Source organism: Syngnathus acus, chromosome 12, assembly GCF_901709675.1.
Source record: "Syngnathus acus chromosome 12, fSynAcu1.2, whole genome shotgun sequence".
Taxonomy (NCBI): domain Eukaryota; kingdom Metazoa; phylum Chordata; class Actinopteri; order Syngnathiformes; family Syngnathidae; genus Syngnathus; species Syngnathus acus.
The window spans coordinates 4089046-4110096 of NC_051097.1; the positions used below are offsets into that span (position 1 = coordinate 4089046).

The 21051-nt window shown below is 40.6% G+C and overlaps 4 protein-coding genes across 8 annotated transcripts in view; 2 read left to right on the forward strand and 2 right to left on the reverse strand.

Annotated features, from left to right (window-relative positions):
* Positions 1–21051, reverse strand: part of LOC119131662 (lymphocyte antigen 75-like) — a 1013224-nt gene that overhangs the window by 516077 nt on the left and 476096 nt on the right. The window lies entirely within an intron of this gene.
* The window catches only part of LOC119131727 (C-type mannose receptor 2-like), a 399366-nt gene that overhangs the window by 350874 nt on the left and 27441 nt on the right, over positions 1–21051 (forward strand). The gene's annotated exons all lie outside the window — the stretch shown is intronic.
* Positions 27–12377, forward strand: LOC119131693 (cilia- and flagella-associated protein 44-like). 3 transcript variants are annotated; one of them, XM_037266328.1, is made up of 36 exons: positions 27–101; positions 358–499; positions 586–645; positions 956–1094; positions 1424–1586; positions 1973–2075; positions 2143–2359; positions 2426–2540; positions 2638–2802; positions 2890–3045; positions 3124–3171; positions 3463–3562; positions 3968–4062; positions 4460–4654; positions 4871–4981; positions 5101–5253; positions 5421–5603; positions 5785–5927; positions 6001–6280; positions 6389–6444; positions 6753–6915; positions 7026–7156; positions 7398–7603; positions 7672–7816; positions 7908–8085; positions 8184–8425; positions 8592–8793; positions 8877–9080; positions 9253–9445; positions 9518–9619; positions 9708–9838; positions 10124–10240; positions 10343–10544; positions 10616–10776; positions 10884–11018; positions 11898–12377. In XM_037266328.1, the coding sequence occupies exons 3-36, from the start codon at positions 606–608 to the stop codon at positions 12159–12161; spliced, it is 5238 nt and encodes a 1745-aa protein (XP_037122223.1). In that variant the 5' UTR covers positions 27–101; positions 358–499; positions 586–605; the 3' UTR covers positions 12162–12377. The 3 variants fall into 3 exon arrangements, with proteins under 3 accessions (XP_037122223.1, XP_037122224.1, XP_037122221.1); XM_037266329.1 differs by having other exon boundaries at positions 33–499; positions 11898–11963; positions 12028–12377; XM_037266326.1 differs by having other exon boundaries at positions 33–499.
* LOC119131745 (lys-63-specific deubiquitinase BRCC36) lies at positions 15019–16055 on the reverse strand. Its single transcript, XM_037266444.1, has one exon. It carries the CDS (start codon positions 15905–15907, stop codon positions 15125–15127), a length of 783 nt encoding a protein of 260 aa, XP_037122339.1. The 5' UTR covers positions 15908–16055; the 3' UTR covers positions 15019–15124.

Genomic DNA, 21051 nt, shown 5'->3' on the forward strand with positions numbered 1-21051 from the left:
TTCATATCGTTACGACAATGCCGTAGCACAAAATAAACGACCCGAAACTTTTTTTAATTTCTCCGACTGAGCCAGGATCCACAAACGCAGTTCGCTATATAGTCATTATTTTCCTTAAACAGTTTCATGCATGTTAAAATTGTTTTGACATTTACCTAAAGTCAGCAAAATGCTTTTTAAAATTGTTTTGACTGTTACTTAAAGTCAGCAAAGTCGTGCAAGGTTGCAATCAATGTATAGGAGATGATTATCAAAAAAGTACCAACAAATTATTAATTGATATGTAATTAAATATTTTCTTTTTTTTTAAAAAAAAATCTGGTGTTCTTTCAATAGTAATCATTTTAAAAAAAGAAGTGTATGGGGGAGGACTACAGTAACCAACAGGCTCAGTAGTGTTAGGGGTGTCTCCCTGTTGCCTAGCAACGGAGGCAATGGAACTGGACATTGGAAAGTTTGGACATGAGACACGCTAAAATTGCAACGATCAAGTAAAAACGTAAGCGCGACCTACCATTATTTTGCCAGCATTTAATATGTCAGCATATGACCAATAATGGAATGACTGTTTTTCCTTTATTCTAGTTTTGAGACAAGGAGTGAAGATGTCTACAATACTCCCATTTCACGATGGCAGTGAAAAGGGTGACCGCACACACACTAAGCATGAATGAATTATTATGCGTTGTATTATGTAAATTGGAACAATTGAAAGCAATATGACAGACGAGTAAATTAAAGAGACTTTAAATATATATAATGTAACAATGAATTAAATACATTTAAATATAAATAGTATAAAATACAGCCAAAAACAAATTAAATTGGTTTAACCGCCACATTATTGGACCAAACAAGTGTAAATCCTTAATCCAAAACAGACAATTGTTACATCTATTGTTGTGATGGTGATCATGCCTTCTGTAATCCGAAACTTTTTTTTTTATCGTCACAGAAGCGGCTTGTGATCACATTGCGGTATCTGCTGGGGGGAAACAACTTCCTGCAGACATGCATTACAAATACGAGCAGCTTTATTCAAGACCGTTCATCACTCCCGGCTCCGACATCCCAGAGAACCTCCTGAATCTCTCGTATCTTTCATGTATACCTCTGCCATGGAGGCCATTAGTTTATCTTTGTGTGCAACTATCTATGAATTAGAAGCTCTAGATTTATTCATCATTATTATTTTCATTAATTATTGAGGCCATCACAGGATGCTGCTGTTGACACCCTTCTTCTTATATTTTCCTCATAACAACAAAATTAAAGCTAAACAATCATGTCTTAACCAATCAGTTTCCTCCTTTAGGGACATAGCTGTTAGTATAAAACCTGACCTTAATTTCACAGTGGCTCTAAACTTAAAAAACAAAAAAACAAAACATGAATATGGACTTTGATTCAATCTTTTTCTCAGTCACTCTTTTGGCTACGACTGTAAGCGCAGAGCAAACCTACTGCTGCTGGAAGACAGAACACTGATCTTTATTGCAGGTCAGATCCTGATCCTGCTTGATATTTCCACCAAGCAGCAGAAATACATCCGCTCCCGCAGTGGAAGTGGAATTGGTTCGATTGGGGTAAGAATGGGGGGGAAATAAATTATAAGGCAACAAATACTGTGTACAACCTGAATCCTAGTGATAGGATATCCCAGACTATGCCACTGGCCCATTTGGTAGCAATGTCTCCCGCCTCCTCCAGGACATGCGCGAAGTTCTGCAGATACATTTCCAGCAGACATTTGGTTCTGCCACACCTGGCAGGTGTCCTCATTTGAGCACTTGAGGTCATAATCAGTTGATCAAGTCTTTGCAGTCAAAGAATATATGCTGTCATCACTAATTAGGTCATTCACAGTTTTTCCCCAAATTCTGGCAAAATAGACTCCATTTCTTGCATTAGCCCTGGAGTGCGTAAATAATGTAGTGAGTGGCTGGTAATTATTTAAATTATGTATGTATAGGTTCACCCAAGCCAAGAGTATTTTGTTGTGGCGGAAAAGGGGGAAAAGCCCATCGTGATAATATATGAGTATTCCTCACTACAAGCATACCGTATTCTTAGAGGTAAGCAAACCTATATTTGTGTTGTATAATTTGGTGTTGCGCTCATTTGTTCATTGGGTGCGTGTAGATGGTGCAGAACATGCTTTTAGCTCTGTGAGCTTTAACAGTGATGGGAGTCTTCTGGCCACTCTGGCCAGTGCACCAGACTACATGTTGACAGTGTGGAAGTGGAGGCAGGAGGAGGTAATGCTCAGGTGTAAAGCCATTTCTCAAGAGGTTTACCGAGTGAGCTTCTCCCCATACAACCCTGGCCTACTCACATCATCAGGATCTGGACATATCAAGTAAAGGACACAATTCTTACAGTTCTTTCACTGTCCTTTGATGATTTAAATGTTGTCCCTGCCTAGGTTCTGGAGAATGTCCAGCACATTTACAGGTCTCAAATTGGAAGGACTTATTGGTCATTTTGGCAAAACTGCAGCGACAGACATTGAAGGCTACATGGAACTTCCCGATGGAAAGGTTTGTTTCCTGCATTTTTGACAGGTTGGGTTTATTTAAGGAAGGTGGTGTGGCTCAAAAACAATGCAAGGCTTTGACCCATGTGCATCTTCTCAAGGTGGTTTCTGGCTCAACCTGGGGTAACCTGCTTGTGTGGGATGGAAATTCTATCAAAGTTGAGATCTGCAGCAAGGGAGGACAGTGTTGTCATGCAGGGGCTGTCCAACCGTTTGCCTTGGAGGATGGACAACTGATGACCTTTGGCTCTGATGGAGTGATCCGGGTAAAACGGAAATAATTGTCATAACCGAAAGGCTGCAGTGGTCCTGTTGGTTCAATAAGCCATTGTGACCACACTTTGTGCCTGCAGGGCTGGGACTTTGAAACAATCAACAATGCAGACAGTAGCAGTGAAAGCGGCAAGTTTGAAATGGAGCCGATGAATGAGATGACGGTTGGGCGCCACGTATGTCTCTCCTCAATCGTGAAAAACTCCCAGCCGGACTCGATTGTTTGGTTTGCTCAGGTCACCACTCATCTCTCATGAAAATGCACAAATCGTACCTCGAGGAATAATTCAAACTTGAACTCTTTTATTTTGTAGGATTCCAATGGTGCTATTTGGAAACTGGATCTTTCATTCACATACACTGTGAGGCTCATCTGCACAATTAACAAAGCAATGTTTACCTTGATTTATGAATCGGATTAAATTAAGGATCATGTTGAGTGAACGGTAAAATAACCTATTTTGACCAATCACCCTACACATTGTCACATTTACATGCTAAGAGGCACATTTCCAAATCGGGTCTATTTGAAGAGTTGGGCACCTCCACACCACTTTCTGGAACGACTGTAAACAAATTGTCTGCTCTACTCTAGTAACTACTCTACAGCAATTGAACAGAATTGAATGACTAACTGAAATCTTCGTAAACAGACTCCTGATCCAGAGTGCCTGTTATCCTTCCATGCCGGACCAATCAAGGGTCTTGATGTGTCGAAGAAAAGTCACCTCATGGCCACCACTGCTCTGGACCGTGAGTCATTACTTCTTCTTTACTGAATGCTATTGTTTTAATTTGGTTTTAACTTTTTAACTCTTTGTAAAGTGACCTTGAGTGACCTGAAAGGCGCTTCTAAATTAAATGTATTATTGTTATTATTATATATTTTTTCTTCTATACTTACATATGGACACAATTATTGGCATGTTTCCTGTTGTGTTCTTTTGATGAGGTGAATGATGAAATGCAAATGTGTTTGTACTCATTTACCTTGTCTCAAAGCTATCCATCTTCCTTTTCAGGACAAAAAGTATCTTTGCTTTTGTTTTGTCAGTTAAATACTGTTTTAATGACCACTGAGTTTTTGTTGTTGTTGTTGTTCTTAGTTGAAAGGATACCAATGATTGTCTCCAGTATTCTGGGTATTTCCTTTTCCAGGTTCAGTCAGAGTCTTTGACTTTCTGGCGAAAACAGAGCTAATCAGTAGCAGATTCAATCAAGGTGGAACTGCTCTTCACTGGGCACCACCTTCTGTAAGTAAAGATGCAGTAGTACAACTTCATTTCTATAAGACAGAACAACTGGTTTTGTCCAAGGGACCCGACTCAAGGGGACCACTGCTTTGGTGGAATCTTATTTTATTTTGCACTGAAGGAGCATAGACCTATACTTACTAAATCTATTTTGGGAATTTCAGCTACATTTTACATAATTTGAATGGGTAAATGATTCACAAAATTTGTTGGAAAATAAACAAAGTCTAAATAATAAATCAATATCATTTTTAAAAATGTTACAAAAATGTTCCACTTCCAATTATGCGGACCACCTTCAATACCGCCACAATCACTAGATGGGCGCCGACCACCGGTTGACAATCCCTGACGCAAGACAGTCATGGAATAAATAACCTCAAATATTTTTTTGCAGGTGAACCACAGTGGAGGTTTATTGGTGGCAGGATTTGAAGATGGGGTTGTTCGCTTACTGGAGATTTTTGACCCCACGGGGTTGCACAACAATAAAGGAGATGCCCACATTCGACTCAAACAGGCCTTCAAGCCACATAATTCCACTATAACATCGGTTGCTTATGAGTACAATGGAAAAATATTAGCCACGGGGGTAAGTACGTTGTTATAATCTTTTTAGAAATTATAATATTGTAAATAATTTGCTTACAAGACTTGCAGTGCATTTAATTGGAAAAGTTTTATTTCATTTGGAGTGGGGACAAAATCTCACACAGTCACTAATCTGATGATTTTTTTTTTTATTGGCTGTCATGAGGGGAGTCCTCCTCATTTAAATTTCACATTTTACCTTTAAAAAATCTTTCAGAGCTCAGATTGCACGGTATTTTTCTTTACTGTTGGAGAAAAATATGAGCCAATCGGCTTTGTCCATGTTCCTGGACCAGTACAATTACTCGAGTGGTCACCTCCTTCCCATGTAAGTATTTATTTGAAGGAGATTCTATTTTGCATGTGCAAAACACATGATACACAGTCTCTATTATGATTCTTGCACAGCATGAAAGCCAATATATACCATTTTCGAATCTTGTACAGCATGAAAACAGGTTGCTAATACTATGTCAGAATGGTCATGTTGTGGAGGTACCATGTCCTGATCAGAATATCCTGAAGCCAACCAAATCCTACCAACTGCTTGAACTGCCGAGAAAATCCTTCTACTTCAATAGCATCAAATCACAAATCAAGGTTCTGCTTCACGTCTATGATTTCAGTATATGTCATTAACTATACTGTTACAGCAATGTTTCTTGATTGAAAAGCTAAACAATATAATATACAGCATGCTACCAATTATTTTCATTTAAATAATCAACAAAACTGTCATGACTTGCAAATATATCCATGCATTGTAGAGAGAAGAGGAAATAGCAAGATGGCAAGCTTTAAAGGCAAAGCAGCAAGAAGAGCAAGAGGAGCATCAAATCATAGGAGACAAGATACTGGAAGAGGAGTTACCCCCTATTTTCATCAGTAACCCTCGCAGTCCTCTTCACTGTGGTTTCTACTCACAGCCTGGCCAATTTTGGCTCTCAATGGTACACACACATGAAACCACGAGATCGGCAGATCTCGTCCAACACACCGATCAGCCGATACACCCACGTTTGCAGAAATTGACTCCAAGAATAAGATATTCTATATTAATATTCTATTCTTGGACTTATTATCGGTTCTAATGTATATCTGCCTCATTTGCATTAATACTTTTGTCTCCAGGGAGGGTCTGACTCAGGTTTCTTGTACCATTGCAAATTCTCTGAGAGTCAGGATGAGGATCCAGACCAACGTCAAGACAAGCCATTTGACTACCTGACTGTCCTCAATGCTGATGATGATGCTATTTGTTCGGTCACATTCAAGTATGATTACTGCAGACACTAAAGTGAAAATACTTTGTAGTGATCAGATTATGTTTGGTTGTTTTTGTCACAGCTCCAACAGGCAGCTCATGATATGCGGAATGCACTCGGGCTCGATCAGAGCTTATCCTTTGGATCCCGGCGATCACGCTCTAAAATCCATGCAGGCGTACTGGGAACTGAGTATCCACGACAGCAGTTATGGACACTTGCGGCATGTCTGTTGCAGTCATGACGACCAGTTTGTGCTTACAGCAGGAGATGATGGAAACATCTTCTCCTTCAACTTGCTTTCTCATGAGGAGCTGCAGAAAGGACTGGGAAGAAAAAGGGCCATGGTTCCTTCTCCAAGGGTTCGTCATATTATTTTTTTTTACAAAGAAGCTTTCTTTTGGATCCATTTATGTTGACATGCAGATTAGTGGTTTAATAGAAAAACAATATTGTGATCCTTCAACTAGGACGGACTTGAGAATGAGGATTTGGCTCAGGACATCGATGACCCAGCGGCTGATAGGTTGAGTATAAATCAATTGTCATTGGATATCGCCTTCCCTGGACAATCACCAAATGATTCCCGAGCGCGGCACCGCTGCTGCTCACTGCTCCCCTCTAGACGCAACTAGATTTTAAATATTCGAAAACTCAATTGAAGTATAAACCGCCAGACACATTAAGTTAGTTGGGAAAATTTCCCGTACCAGGTTAAAACGTAAAGAAATTGTGGGCTAGATAAACTTTTATTGTTATGATAAATCTTTCCAGAATGCAAGTTGTTTGATGTGTTTCGAAAAATCATTGAAGTGATTTGATTCGCTCGCCTAGCATAGAGATGGTCAAACAGAAGTTGGAGAAAGACAATCAGTGCCAACAAGCTGAGAAGAAGAAATCGGACAAGCGGAGAAGGCTGGCTGAGAAGAAGAATACATTCAAAAAACTGCTGAAGGACAACCTTGAGCTGCCAGAACATTGCCGACTCACACTTACGGTACAAAAACAAAAACACGGTAGAATGTTGTTAATGAAAAAGACAAATCTGAATTGAGACTGGGTGAAAGTAAATTGGCTTTTATGGCTTTGTAATTTATTTGTAAGCAGGAGCTGCAGCTGGACAAGTGTTTTGCAGAACAGGCTGAGAAGGAGAAGACCCAGAAATTAAAAGAAGTCCAAGAACAAATGAGTTGGGAAGAACAACACTCCCATATAGCTCTAAACAAACTACAGCAATGGTATTGACTGATTACTAATACGGCTTTCGGCACGGTGTGATATTCCACTTAAAATGCTTTTCATTTTAGTGTCGATATTTTCTCCGCAAATAGTAATATCATTTGTCTGGTGAACTTGTTACTGGAATTTCCTCATGCACATTCTTCGAAAACACAGATTTTGTTTTTTTAACACACTACCAAATTATAAAACCTACAAGATGAAGAATTTTGTAAAGACTTGGATGTGTTTTTCTTTCAGGTTCAATGTTTCCCTGGAATCCAACATAGTCACAGTATTTGCAATCCACTCTAATCACAGAGTTTCCACATACCATATTCCACCACTTTCTTCAGTACAGACTCATCAACAGAGCAGTTATAGCGATAACAGCAGCAATAAAAATGCTCCAGATAAACGCAGGAAATCCAAAGATCAAGCTGTAAAAGACAATCAAGTAACTGATGGTGAGACAACAATTAGTTTTAGCAGCGAAATACGGTACATTAACATCCCGCTGATGTGCGCTCACCAGAAGAGGATACGCCACACCCACTGGTGACTCGATCGTCAACGGTAAAACTGGCAGATCGGCAGGTAGAGCGGCTCAGAAAGGCCGCGGAGAAAGCTGAACAGGCAAGGGCCAAGATTGAAAAGAGGAAGCAGGAATGGGACAAGATGTAAGTGTAGTATCACTGCAGATCTTTTTCCACACTAAAAGCCACGACTCATGATTTGTACACAACGCTAACCATTTGATTGGTATCTCAGTTATACAGAGAAACCCAAAAAGAACTGTGAAGATCCACACGATGTGCAGGCCATCTGCGAAGCCAAAGCGAGTATTGGGGACTTGAAACTTAAAACAGACAAAAACTTTACTGTAGCAAAACACTTGAGAATGAATGCAGATAAAAAGAAAGCAGAGATGACAGACCTGGAGGGCAATGTAAAGCGCACACACACATTTATCATTTGGATTTTTAAATGTAATTTCTAGATGACTACTCATGAGATTTTTTTAAATAATTGTATCCATCCCTCCAGATACGTGAGAAACAAACTGAGATGAACAGAGAGATTGTGGCCTTGCGAGACTCCAAACTTCTCCTGCTATCCAAACTGGGAGCCCTAGCTAAACAGCTCCGGAGGGTCCAGAGTTGTTTGCCATCGCAACTCCACCGCCACCCACCCCCGCTGCCCACTATACGATGTGAGGAAGTACCAGAGAAGAGCCAGCGATGCACCCGAACCATTCTAGAAAGATACAGAGCGCTGAAGGAGAAAAGGTGCTGGGGCCACATTTCATATTTGTTATCAGTCTCAATATCTAACGTCTACTCTTGTTCAAAGTTTAGTTCACGGAAAGGACATGAGGATCAATTTTTTGCACTCATCTAAAAGTGATTTGTTTTATTATCATCAAAACATTTATCGAAAATGTACCTGCTACAGGTTTCGGTGGACCGAGCAGGAGAATCAAGAGAGAGCCACAGATTTCCTGAAGCGACTGGAAAATGTAATTGAGGGAATGAAGGAAGCAGGAGATGGGTTAGTTGTATCTGCTGCCCCTGAAGAAAGAGAAGAAGAGGAAGCAGCACAACTGAGCAAGGAGGAGAGCAAATTGCTAGACATGCAGGATTGTCTCCTGGAAAAGGTCTGGTATACAGTTTAGTTTCAGGTCACAAATAAATGAGTCATTTTATGATTTGAAAATGTATTCATTTTTTTAATTACTAGATGGAAAGCATGGTGAATCAGTTTGACAAGGAGCACTTGATGTGTCTTCAGAAGGTACTGATGCTAGATTGGAGGTTAAAACTTGGCAACCTCCGTCAGCTTACACTCTATCAGGAGCTCCTGCTCCTCAAGGAAGTGGCCAAGACTGAGGAGATTTTGCAAGAGAAGCTCAACACATGTGTGAAGGAGGAGAACAACTTGAAGGTGAGAAAATTGTAACCTGTGTTTTTTTCAGTGTATTTATGGACGTTTGCTTATTTTATTTGTATTTGTTTATACAAATTGTCACCTGTGGTGTCTCACCATTTATTTATTTTCTGTATATTTTTGTACATTTGTTTATTTTATCTGTATTTGTTTACACTTTTGTCAAAAGTATAAGCTGGAGGAGTGTAAGGAAGAGCTAGAACTGAAGTATAAAGCCATAACTGAGGTGCGGGATAAAGAGAAGGCTGTAACAAAAGCCTTCCAGGTGTCGCTGGGTTACGACAGAAAAATTGAAGAATATCTGAAAAAAGTTTTCAGAAGAAAAATAAAACGCACCAAGAAAAAGGAGCAGCCAGGTGAAGGTGAGAAGAGGACTCACCAAATATACCTAAGTGCGAGTGATCTTGTTTTCATGTTCCAAATGTATTTTGCAGAAGAAGAGGATGAGGACGACTTTGACAATTATGAAGACTGGGATGGCGATGATGATTGGGATGCAGTGGAAGGAGAAGCTGCTGTAGAGGAATGCCCTCTAGGTCAATGTTTTTTTTTTTTTTTAAGCCTCCTTAATTCTGTTTTGTTCATGTGTGTGTGCGTGTGTACCTTTTCTACTTTTGGTCACAGGCTGTGAGCCAAAGTTGTTTGAGCACATACTGCATCTACGTGAACGTCGATTGGACCTGGAAGAACTGCTGACAGATGAGAAGAAAACTGCTGACGCTCTTGAGAAGGAGTGTGACTGCCTTGTGAAGAAGGTGATCATAACATAGGACAAGATTTGATCACTTAAGATAACCTTTATTAGTCCCCCAAAGGGGAAATGTTGTCATTTCAGTTGCATTGACAGATACAGGAAAACAGAAAATAACGTGCAGGACAAAAACCTACATTGCTTGAAAAAGTAATAATTGAACATTTTCACATTTTGCCTCCTTACAACCACAAACCTCGATGTTTTTAGAGATTATTGACCCGATTTCCGTGGCGATTTTGAACACAAAACGTCGTAGCAGAAACATGTCGTTTGTTTGAACCTCCAGCTCAGATCAGTAAAAATCAGTCGGAAGGCAGTAGAGGATGAATTGGAGCAAGTCAACAGGGAGAAACAGCAGAAGATGAATCAACTAGATGTTGTGGTTCCTCTAAGACTACAGCAGGTAAAGAGAACTGGGGGAGTTTATTGTATATTTTGAGAAAAGCAACACATTCTTTCAAATGATTTTCTGCCACCGTCTACTTTGCTTTCCCTTTTCTTTAAGATTGAGTTTGATATCACAGTTCGGGTTCCTCCAGACCTCCGTCCGGCATTGGTACTGAACAGGACAGAGCTGAAATGTCTGCAGGAGCGAGTGAAGCAGCTGGAGGTTGAAAAGCACCAGCAGGTCGAAGTCTACAATCAAGCCAAGCAGCAGCACATCAGGCTCATTCAAGAACGCAAGGACATGAACAATGAGATCCAGTGTAAGACCCGAATAGATACATAACCAGAGAGCCTTGATGCACTAATCAAATTATGTTTTGTTTCAATGTAGCGCTTGAGAAGCTTTGTAATCAGCTAATGATGAGAAGGTTTGGGAGAGAGGTCGATCTGGAAGTTCTGCAGACGCTGTCCGGTAACAGGACCGTTGAGGAGCTGAAGCAGGAGAAACTCCTTCAAGAAGCTGCATTTGCCAAAGAAATCAAAAAGTGGGATGTACGTGGAACTTTGTGTGTGTTGGTTTAGGAGTGCATGTGTGTGAGTTTTACAAGGATTGACAAGAATTCTTGTCGACATTTGTTTTTCTGCATACACCTTCTTAGATCAGAGTAGAAAAAGCTCGTGAGGCTCTGATGGAGAAGACAAGGAGCAACACAGAGCGACTCCTCCGCTTGAATAGTCTCTTTGAGCAGAAGAAGGAGCTGGAGCAGAAACTCGATGCAAGACAGAAGAAAATTGTAATTTGTTTTGTTGAATGTTATGATTATTGACATTACACAAGTAAGACGTAAGGTATACTCATTATTGAGAGACAACTGGTTCACAGGTCACAATTCTTATTTCTGCATACAATACAGTAATTACATCCGGCTTAGCATTGTTTGAAATGCCGCATTTTCAGACAAGAGGCAAAGGTAATGGAATACAGGGACTTTAAGCAGACTGATGCATTCTTACCACAATTTAACAGTTTCCAGGCATCTTAATAAAAAGCCTCTAAAACACAGGTGTCAAACCCAAGGCCCGGGGGCCAGGTACTGCCCGCCACATCATTTTATGTGGCCCACAAAGACAAATTGTGCATCAAATTTGGTGCGTCATTACTAGAATTGCAATAATATTTGTCCAGTTTTTACTCATCTGATTTGAAAACGAGTTATTTGTCAGTTTGTTTTGTAGCTTTTACTGTATATATAATATGAGGTGCTCATACATTTGTCTGGGTTGACAGTCATAATGGCACTCCGAAAGAAGCTATGACTACAATGCGGCCCGCGAAAAAAAAAGTTTGACACCCCTGCTCTAAAAGGTTTTCATTCAAATACCCCAAGGATTAAGATTCACTTTACAACATCCACACGAGTTTTCTTGCTGAAATTAGTTTCTTTAAAGTAGTCTCCTGTCTCATGCAAAGCCACCCCTAAGCCCTCGTCCCTGCATACACCGTTCGATCGATGGATGGAGAGTATGGTTTACGTTACCATGACAACTAGGAGCAAAACTGTTTTCTTGACCCTTTTGCAAACAATATTTATCAAGCATTTACCCAATGCAATTCGAAGCAAGCTATGAAGACATTTTCTTCCCTCTATCATCTAATACATGTGTGTTCTCAGGGCAAACAGCTCCAAGACGGCAGCGGGCGAGAAGGCAGACATGAAATCTTGAGTCTTCAAGAGCTGGTGAGAAAGCAGTCGCAGCAGATGGAGCATCTCAACACAGAAATCAACCTCCTTTCGCTTAAAGGAGCCCACGCCCATCTACCAAGCCACGCGAAGCTGCCTCCACTTGCTCATTCACACAACCCAACAATTCAAAAACACCTGAGAAAACCAGGTAAACCAAATTTTGATAGAAAAGACACAAAGGTGTACAACTGAATGTATGCCAAACTACAAGTCAGAAATTAAATTGATACTTTTAAAATTAATATGCCCACATGCTTAAGCACATAACCAAGTGTTGGAATTTTGTAAAGATATACAAAGACACATTTTACTCAATATAGGAGCACTGTGAACGTTAATATAAGAAGCAAATGATTTTGTGTGCGGACATGTCTTTTTGGTGTGTTGATTAAATGATTGAGAAATTAACTTTTAGATAGTTCTCCTTGCAGTCAGTAACGTATTTGGGAAGAAATTGTTCTTGATGTTACATCTGGATGATTTATTAATAATACATAATTAAGAAATCCCAATTACGTTTTTTTTTGTTTAGTTTACACATTTAGCTCTACAACATGTTTCCCACCACCGCCGTGGTTGAAGACATTTCAAAACAGAGAAGTGTACCTTATCCTCATGTGGTCATTGTGATCATCGCGTTTTGCCCACTAGTCGGACTTCACTGCAACCTCTAAGGGGCGCTTGATTAGTGGTAAAAACAGCAAAAGAAATTCACCCACTCCCTTTTTAGTGCATCGGAAGCTTACACTAACTATGCGGGACTCACCCTTTTGTTGCAGCTCTAATCGTTTTTAGGTGTCTTCACTGAATTTGGATGTTGATCACTCCCGTTCTTTAGTTTAGTGTTCCTCTCCAGCTTTTTATGACGCTATATGTGACGTCATAGACGCAAGAACATACATATGCGCGCGTCACGACTTTATTGATCTATTCGCTTTTCCTCTCACGGGGAAAAACGTTTTGAATTGAACCGGAGCAATCGATTGAAGCTATAATTGTGAAAATCAATACTAAATTTTCATGTAGTAAATCTTCAAGCGCCATTTTTTTCTTGATATTAAGCTATTTCCTAAAACATGGCTGAGCATCAGGTTAGTTCCTTTTTTTATTTTTTATTCCTTTCAGAAAATCTTTGATTATTCAAAAAAAGAATCAACTAAAATCAAATGAGATACCAGAACTCATTGAATGATTTGAATTTACCTCTTGTTAATAAAGCTATCCATCTATTTTATAACCTTGACCATGGCATCATCATTGGATTAATTGGTAATTTACAATCGCATCTCCTGTATTTTTTTTTTAATTTACTTTTGTAGTTTGTTTTATTAGGTTATCAAGAAAATTTGTCAGACTACAAAAGGAAAAAAATATGACTACTGGACGAGAGTAGCTTTGAGTTTTACTCCCTTTTTTTTTTCTAGAAAAGGCATAATGAGATTGAATGTACAATGCATTGTTGTAATATCAGTATAAATTTGACTGTCGTCTGCCTGCCACATGTAAATTTGGTGGAGAACTGATTTCAAGGCAGCCCAGTTTGGTCTTAATGTACAACTTTTATAACAGTTCTACATTATTATGCTGCACAAAGAGACAGAGCTAATGCTTACATGCTTACTGTTATGACCTACGTACAGATATTTACTGTAGTTTGATATTTTCAGCTGATTGTGTAACTTTGTAGTCATTGGGATGGTTCCATTTTTTTCCATTAAAAAAAAATAATTTCCACAGTGCTTGGCTTTAATTGTCTCTTCTGCCTCACTCCCTCTCCAACTTTGGAGAAGACCCTCACATGGCATAAATATATTTTCCCCTTTTTGGGGCTGATAAGATCAAAGTGCTCCAAAGCAATTGATTGTGCTCTTTTTCATACTGGCTCTTCCTCCATGTTCCTTCCTCACTGCTTTCCTCTTTGTCACACACGCACGCACACACGCATGCCCACACTAACGTTCTTTACACACCTTTCATTTCAACACAATCACAACTCTTTAACTCACTTACTCAACCTATAATCTATATTGAATGTGCTAAATGTCTATTGAAAATGTGTGTGTAGGGCGACCAGATCCCAATTCACCAGATGAGGGCCAAAGTTATGTTTGGGACAATTTGCGATACCAATGCATCAAGGTAGTCTAATAGAACTTTTGAAAATATAAACATTTTTATTCTGCCCCTTTGCTTAAAACATTACTATGCTTTGCCATTCGGTTGATTCAGTAGTACATAACAACCTGCAAACAAAAACTATATTATAACTGTATCTTAGTTCTAAGTTTTCTTATGTGCGAAAAGTCAGCATGATGCTTTCATGGCTATTTCACAGTGCCTCTCAAGTTGCGGTGTCGTCTCACATCAAATTCACCTCCGCGAGTGACGGAAAAATGACTCAAGCACACTTCACAGAAAACTTTACCAGACTCGCCTGTCACTGGTTTCACCCAGGGATAGATTGTTTCCCAGTCTGCATTGTAGCCACATCTCCGCTTTTTGGTCGTTGTAGTTGTGCTGTCCTCCGTGTCTCTGTCTCAACCTGCCGTTCTGACTCTGACCTGGTTTGCATTGTTTGCGCGCATCGCAAACTGGAACGCAGACATGATCGAACAGCCAACCCCGCCTCCTATTTGATAAATGCCAGATTATAACTGACTGTCAATAATGCGGGACAACGTCTCAATTTTGCGGGACGTGTGAAAAGTAATAAAAATGCACAACTGTCTCGCACAAAGCGGGACATCTGGTCACCCTGTGTGTGTGGTGCCTGTTTCTGCCTGCCCTATGTGTATGTAGCTAACATAGCGAATCACTTCTAAACTAGACTAGACCTTAATATAAACTAATACTATACAAATACGTTCCCTGGCTAATTGAATCAAGTGATAACTGGCAATAACAATAGCAATCTCCTCCTCTAAAAACCCACGGTATGAGCTGTGATTCAACTCACCTTTAAATCAACGTATATTACTGTAACGGCCAGATGCGTTCGCTGGGTTATTTATGTCCGTGTGCTGAGAGCAAACATTTGACTTAGACAACATTGTATTTGGAATAACTTCAATGACCACTTCAGAGAAGGAAATGCAAACATACCCCCCCTGAAAAAAAACGTGTCCCAATCAACTCTTCTCCCATCCTTCACCCACTCAGAGGGCACTCAGCTCCTGCGTCAGTCTCTCCTTCTCCCGCTCCAGCTCCGCGATGATCTGCTTGTTCTGTTCCAGGCGATCCTCCAGCCACTGCAGCAGCGGTCCGCTCACTGCTGACATCTGGCTGCATAAGTTCTTGGTGAATACAGACCCGTTGTGGATCTTGGTGACCGGGTCCAAGTGGGCCAGGCTGTGGATCTTCCGGTACGTATCCTGCTCCTCTTGACACAGAATCCGCGGGAGCTCCACGGCCGACTCCAGGCACACTTTACCGATGGTCTCGCGCGGGACAACGTGAATCGGGATTTCCACACGCTCGTAGTCGGAACCCTTTTGGGCCTGGGTCGACTGGAAGCAGGTGTACAGAACGCGGCCCGTCTTGGTGTTTTTGTCCTCGATGAAGCAGGAGAAGATGAGGCCCACGAAGCCCTGATCCAGCATTTGGTACATTGCCTGAGTCCGGACGTCGACGTGCGAGGGCCACACGGTGATGTGCGGATGGGAGTGGTACCAGCCAACCACCCGCATCGGCTTGCCTGTCGTGTCGGCCAGCCTCTCGGCCTCCGTGGAGGCGGCAGACAGCTGCTCCGGGGAGATCTCCACCCGGTCCTTCCTCTTGTCCGACCGGCGGAGGATGATGACGGAGTGTATGTGGACGACCCTGGTGAGTTCCACCTCTCCGATACACAAACCCATCACTTCTTCTTTCTCTGTGCTCAACGCGTGATTCATACACACCAGGAAGGCGTCCGACTCTAGATGAACCGCACTGACTGCCATTCTCTTTCTTCAAAACAAATCTTAAACAAGACTGATATTAAAAGTACGAACTGGGAGGGAACCTGGGTTTACCTTGGCGTTTGCTTTCAGTTAGAGGTCCGAGTTGACGCAACGATCGGCGCAAGGTTCCGCCTGCCCAAAAGAAAAAGAAAAAAAATCTTCTTTCCTGCTTTTTGTTGTTGTTGTTGCCAGTTTACCTCCTGATATATGGGGCATTACCGCCACCTACTGGGTCGAATGTTACGACGAGAGAGTCGGCAGTTATAGACTAAAAACACACTACCCGTTCCATTCGCCCGGTTTTCCCAGGGAACTCAAATAACTGTCTCTGAACTTTTCCGATCTCTACCTGCAGAATATGTCCCAGTCTAAATGCTACCTCTGCTTTTGGAGTTACTCCTGCGCCTACTACCTGTACTGTACTGCTTCCCACCAATGCTTGGATATTTCTCTGTTGCCTTCACAATTATCTTTTTTTTTTAGTTTTGCTAATTGCCTCTACAATAATTGGAGAGTCTGCCTTTATTTTTATAAATTCTTCACATGTTGCCTTGCTGTTCTCTGGTGTCACTGTTTTAATATCTTGCCAACTAATTCCTACTTTCTATGTCGCTTCTGCATACTTTGTATTTCTACTGCTTTCTTGTTTACCTCACAACCCCGATAAGCTGAAGCATGCCCCCCCCCCTCCCCCGGCCTTGTGCTATTTATTTGATCCATTTGAAAATAAAAAATATACACTACCGTTCAAAAGTTTGGGGTCACAAAATTGTTTGGGTGACCCCAAACTTTTGAACGGTAGTGTATATATTTATTTAGATAATTATTTATAGATTATATATATAATCTTCTGTGTAAGAAATCTTATAATATATATGTATACTTATATTCATAGATTTTTTATAATCTTATACAAATATAAGATATAATTTATAATATTTAATTCATAATATTTTATTATAATAATATTTACACTACCGTTCAAAAGTTTGGGGTCACCCAAACAATTTTGTGACCCCAAACTTTTGAACGGTAGTGTATATATCGAGTGTCCTTTGAGAATAATAGCACAGACCTGTTCTCAAAAAATACATTAGGAATTTAATTTTAAATCAAAGCAGCAACTAATATTATGATTGATTATATCGTGATTCACTACCTCACTTAAAAAAACAATTACAAACTATATTTTTTTTTTCTTCCAAAATGCCCTTGCCTAAAATTATGTTATTTAAAACCTAAAATTCTAGAAAAATAACTAACAATCGCCACTAGATGTCACAATTAGTTATTGGGCGCGTATAGTTCTCAACCTTTTTGGGCTTGTGTCTTTAATTCCAAAGAGAAGGCCATTCAGACTGCTACAGCTACAACTAAAGTACTTTTGCAACACTGCAGGCCCACAGGAAAGAGGGACGCCCGCAACGTCACATTCCTTCAAGCAGTGGAACAAAAGCCTTCACTGGTGTAAATTGATTGTGCGCTTTATCTTCTAATTCAAGCAAGGCCTTAAGCAACATTTCATATTAAAAAGTAGAGTTGAAAGAGACCACATAGAGTTGATGACACGCAAACTAGGGTTTATCGTTAGTGACGATGATGAGGTAAATACAAAGACACACCATTCAAAAGCTTTTATTGGGAATTCATGCAATAAATCAATATTTGCAGTGTTGACATTTCTTTTCCAAGACATCTTCAGTTTTCCCTGGCATGCTGTCAATCAACTTCTGGACCAGATTCTGACTAATGGTTTTTGCATAATCAATACTTGGAGTTTGTCAAACTTTCTGGGTTTTTGATTGTCTACCCCACCCACCTCCTGAGGATTGACTCCCAAGTACTCAATTGGATAAAAAAAAAATCTGGGAAGTTTGCCGTGGAAACGTGTTTTTTTTTTTTTTTGTGTGTGTGGCGTTCATTTTCAAGGCAAATAAGGTTTATTTTGCAATTAAGCAGCAGTTGAGCTGGTCACTTCTCATTACATTCTGGAGGATATGCAAATTGCTAATATAAAATCTGAGACAGCAGACTTTGTGAAAATTAATAGTTGTGGAATGGCACACTAACTCATTTTGACTGAGCCACACACACACACACACACACACACACACACACACACACACACGCATGCACAAAAAGAAATACACTTTGAAATCTATTAAGGAAACATTTATTCCCAAATGTATACTTGTTGCTCTTCATGAGCTTTGTGCCTGGTGCCAAACTATTTGGGTATTTGCTTGTTGCCAACTGATGCAATCATGCATGAACCACATAAAAGTGAGCCAATGGTCATTTAGGTTCTTGTGAATGACTGAGTGTATGGCATCACTGACAAAGACAATTGTGGCAGGTGGAATCACAGAGAGTAAAATTCCAATTGATGAAGATTCGGGACGGCAAGGAGACTGTGCGGCAGCGTTGCACCATTGGATGACTGAATGGAAACAAGATAACCTGAGAATAACTGTGTTGGCAACATTTGTAACAAGCAGCATTTTGTTGGAAATATGTCTCTGTATCAAATTCGGTCTTCAAGATAAGGGAGGAGGAGGCAGAGAATAGAAAACGAAACTTAACACGCACGCGCATGCATGCACACAGGCACACGCACGCACACACACACACACACACTCCATTTGAGAAGAGAGGATTCCTTAATGTGTGCGTGTGCGCGTGTGTGTGTGTGTGTGTGTGTGTGTGTGTGTGTGTGTGTGTGTGTGTGTGTGTGTGTGTGTGTGTGTGTGTGTGTGCGTGCGCGCGTGTGTGCGTGCGAGCGAGCGAGAGTTAGGCTTCGTTTGTGTGTGTTAGGTTTCGGTTTCTTTTCTCCGGCACCTCTCTTCTCTTGGAGCCTGAATTTGTTACAGACATATTTCCGACAAGATGCTGCTGGTAACAAATGTATCCAGCACAGTGATCCTCTTGGTTTCACTCAAGGCCATTCAAAGGTGCCGCGCCTCCGCAGGGCCGCCACGGTCTCCCAGCTATCCTGAATTGTCATCAATTAGAATATCACTCTCTGTGATTCCACAATTGTCGTTGTCAGTGATGACATACACTCACTTATTCACGAGAGCACCTACACCGTGTGCACAATGATTAGGAAATTTTATTTTTCAGGATTAATTTTATGACTACAGTGACCGCAGTCAATCCAAAATGTTAATAAACTTCAATCTGATTATCTCATAAAGTAAAACAGAGGTTTTGGCTTTCTAAGAAGAAAATCTGTGTGTGCACAATTATTGGGCAATTATTAGTGTAGAGAAGTATTATGCAACTAAATGAAAAACAAAATGTTCACACATCATTTGTTTATTGTCATCTGTTTAAGTGAGAATAATAATCAAACAACTCAAAACATTTCTGACATTTCCCCCCAAAAAAAATCAGTGACCAATATAGCCACCCTTCTTTTCAATAATAACCACAAGCCTTTCGTTCATGGAGTCTGTCAGTTTCTTGATCTGCTGACAATCAACTTTCTGTGTTGCAACAACCGTAGCCTCCCAGAGAGGTTCAGAGAGGTGTACTGTCTTCCCCCACTGTAAATCTCCCGTTGGAAAAGGGCCCACAAGTTCTCAATAGGTTTTAGGTCTGGTGAGGAAGGGGGCCCATGTCATCATACTTTCATCTCTAAGGCCTTCATTGGCTAGCCATGCAGTGGAGTACTTTGATGCATGCGCTGGAGCATTGTCCTGCATAAAAATCATGGTCTTCTTGAAAGATGCTGACTTTTCCCTGTACCACTGCTTGAAGAAAGTATCTTCTAAAAACTGGCAGTAGATTTGGGAGTTGAGTTTGTGTCCATCTTCAACCCGAAAAGGTCCAACTAGCCCATACCAGTACTCCACCTTGCTGGTGTCTGAGTCGAAACGGAGCTCTGTGCCCGACACTGATCCAGCCGCAGGCCCATTCATCTGGTCCGTCAAGAGTCACTCTCATCTCATCAGTTCATCTTAAGTTCTGTCTTAAGATACACTACCGTTCAAAAGTTTGGGGTCACAAAATTGTTTGGGTGACCCCAAACTTTTGAACGGTAGTGTAAATATTATTATAATAAAATATTATGAATTAAATATTATAAATTATATCTTATATTTGTATAAGATTATAAAAAATCTATGAATATAAGTATACATATATATTATAAGATTTTTTACACAGAAGATTATATATATAATCTATAAATAATTATCTAAATAAATATATACACTACCGTTCAAAGGTTTGGGGTCACCCAAACAATTTTGTGACCCCAAACTTTTGAACGGTAGTGTATGTCTTGGCCCAGTTTTGACGTTTCAATTTGTGCCTCTTGTTTAGTGGTGGTCGGGTTTCATCTTTTCTTACCTTGGCCATGTCTTTGAGCACAGAACACCTTGACACTCCAAGTAGGTTGTAGTTCTGAACTATGACAACACTAGAGGATAACGGGTTCGTGGTGGCTTCACCTTTGATTCCTCTCGAATCTTTTGCAGTTAATTTACGTCTTTTCTTCTCAACACGTTTCTTGCAACCCTGTTGACTATATGCAACCAAAACGGAGACAATCCCCTTGGTAAAACTGTCTAGGACCGCCAGTGCCTTTTAAGAAGACATTCCTTCTGTGGAATAGACCTGCTTGCCTGCATTTGGCTCCCTAGCCCAAAATGTGACATGTCAACCTGCTCATTGCTGCTCGGACACAATTGATCAGAAAATGTCAGCTGATTTAGTGACCCAATGTTTTTGCTCTTTCTGTCAGCCAACGTTGTCGTGAGCTGAATCCGCTTTGACGGATGTCGAGTAAAAATTACTTTTACGCATTACTTGGCTTCACTTTGAAACGTAGGTTGAAGTGACCATGCACAAAGGTTGTCCCTCTTTTTTGCTTGCTTCAACTGTTTCCCATCCCGAATCAAATCAAAGTCTGAGCGAAGGTGGCCAAAATAATATCGCGTTACCGCAGCCAAAGACGTGCACACGTAAAGAGCGTCTCCACTGGAACGCGCTCTTCCTCAGGTGCGTGAGTCACGTGGGTGGGGGCCGAGCAGCAGAAGCAGCAGCAGCAGCACCGGAGCAAGCTTCCGTTCGGCGGCCGTCACCTGTTTTTTGCGGAGCACCACATCGTGATTTCTGCGTTCAATAGCCTCTCTGGT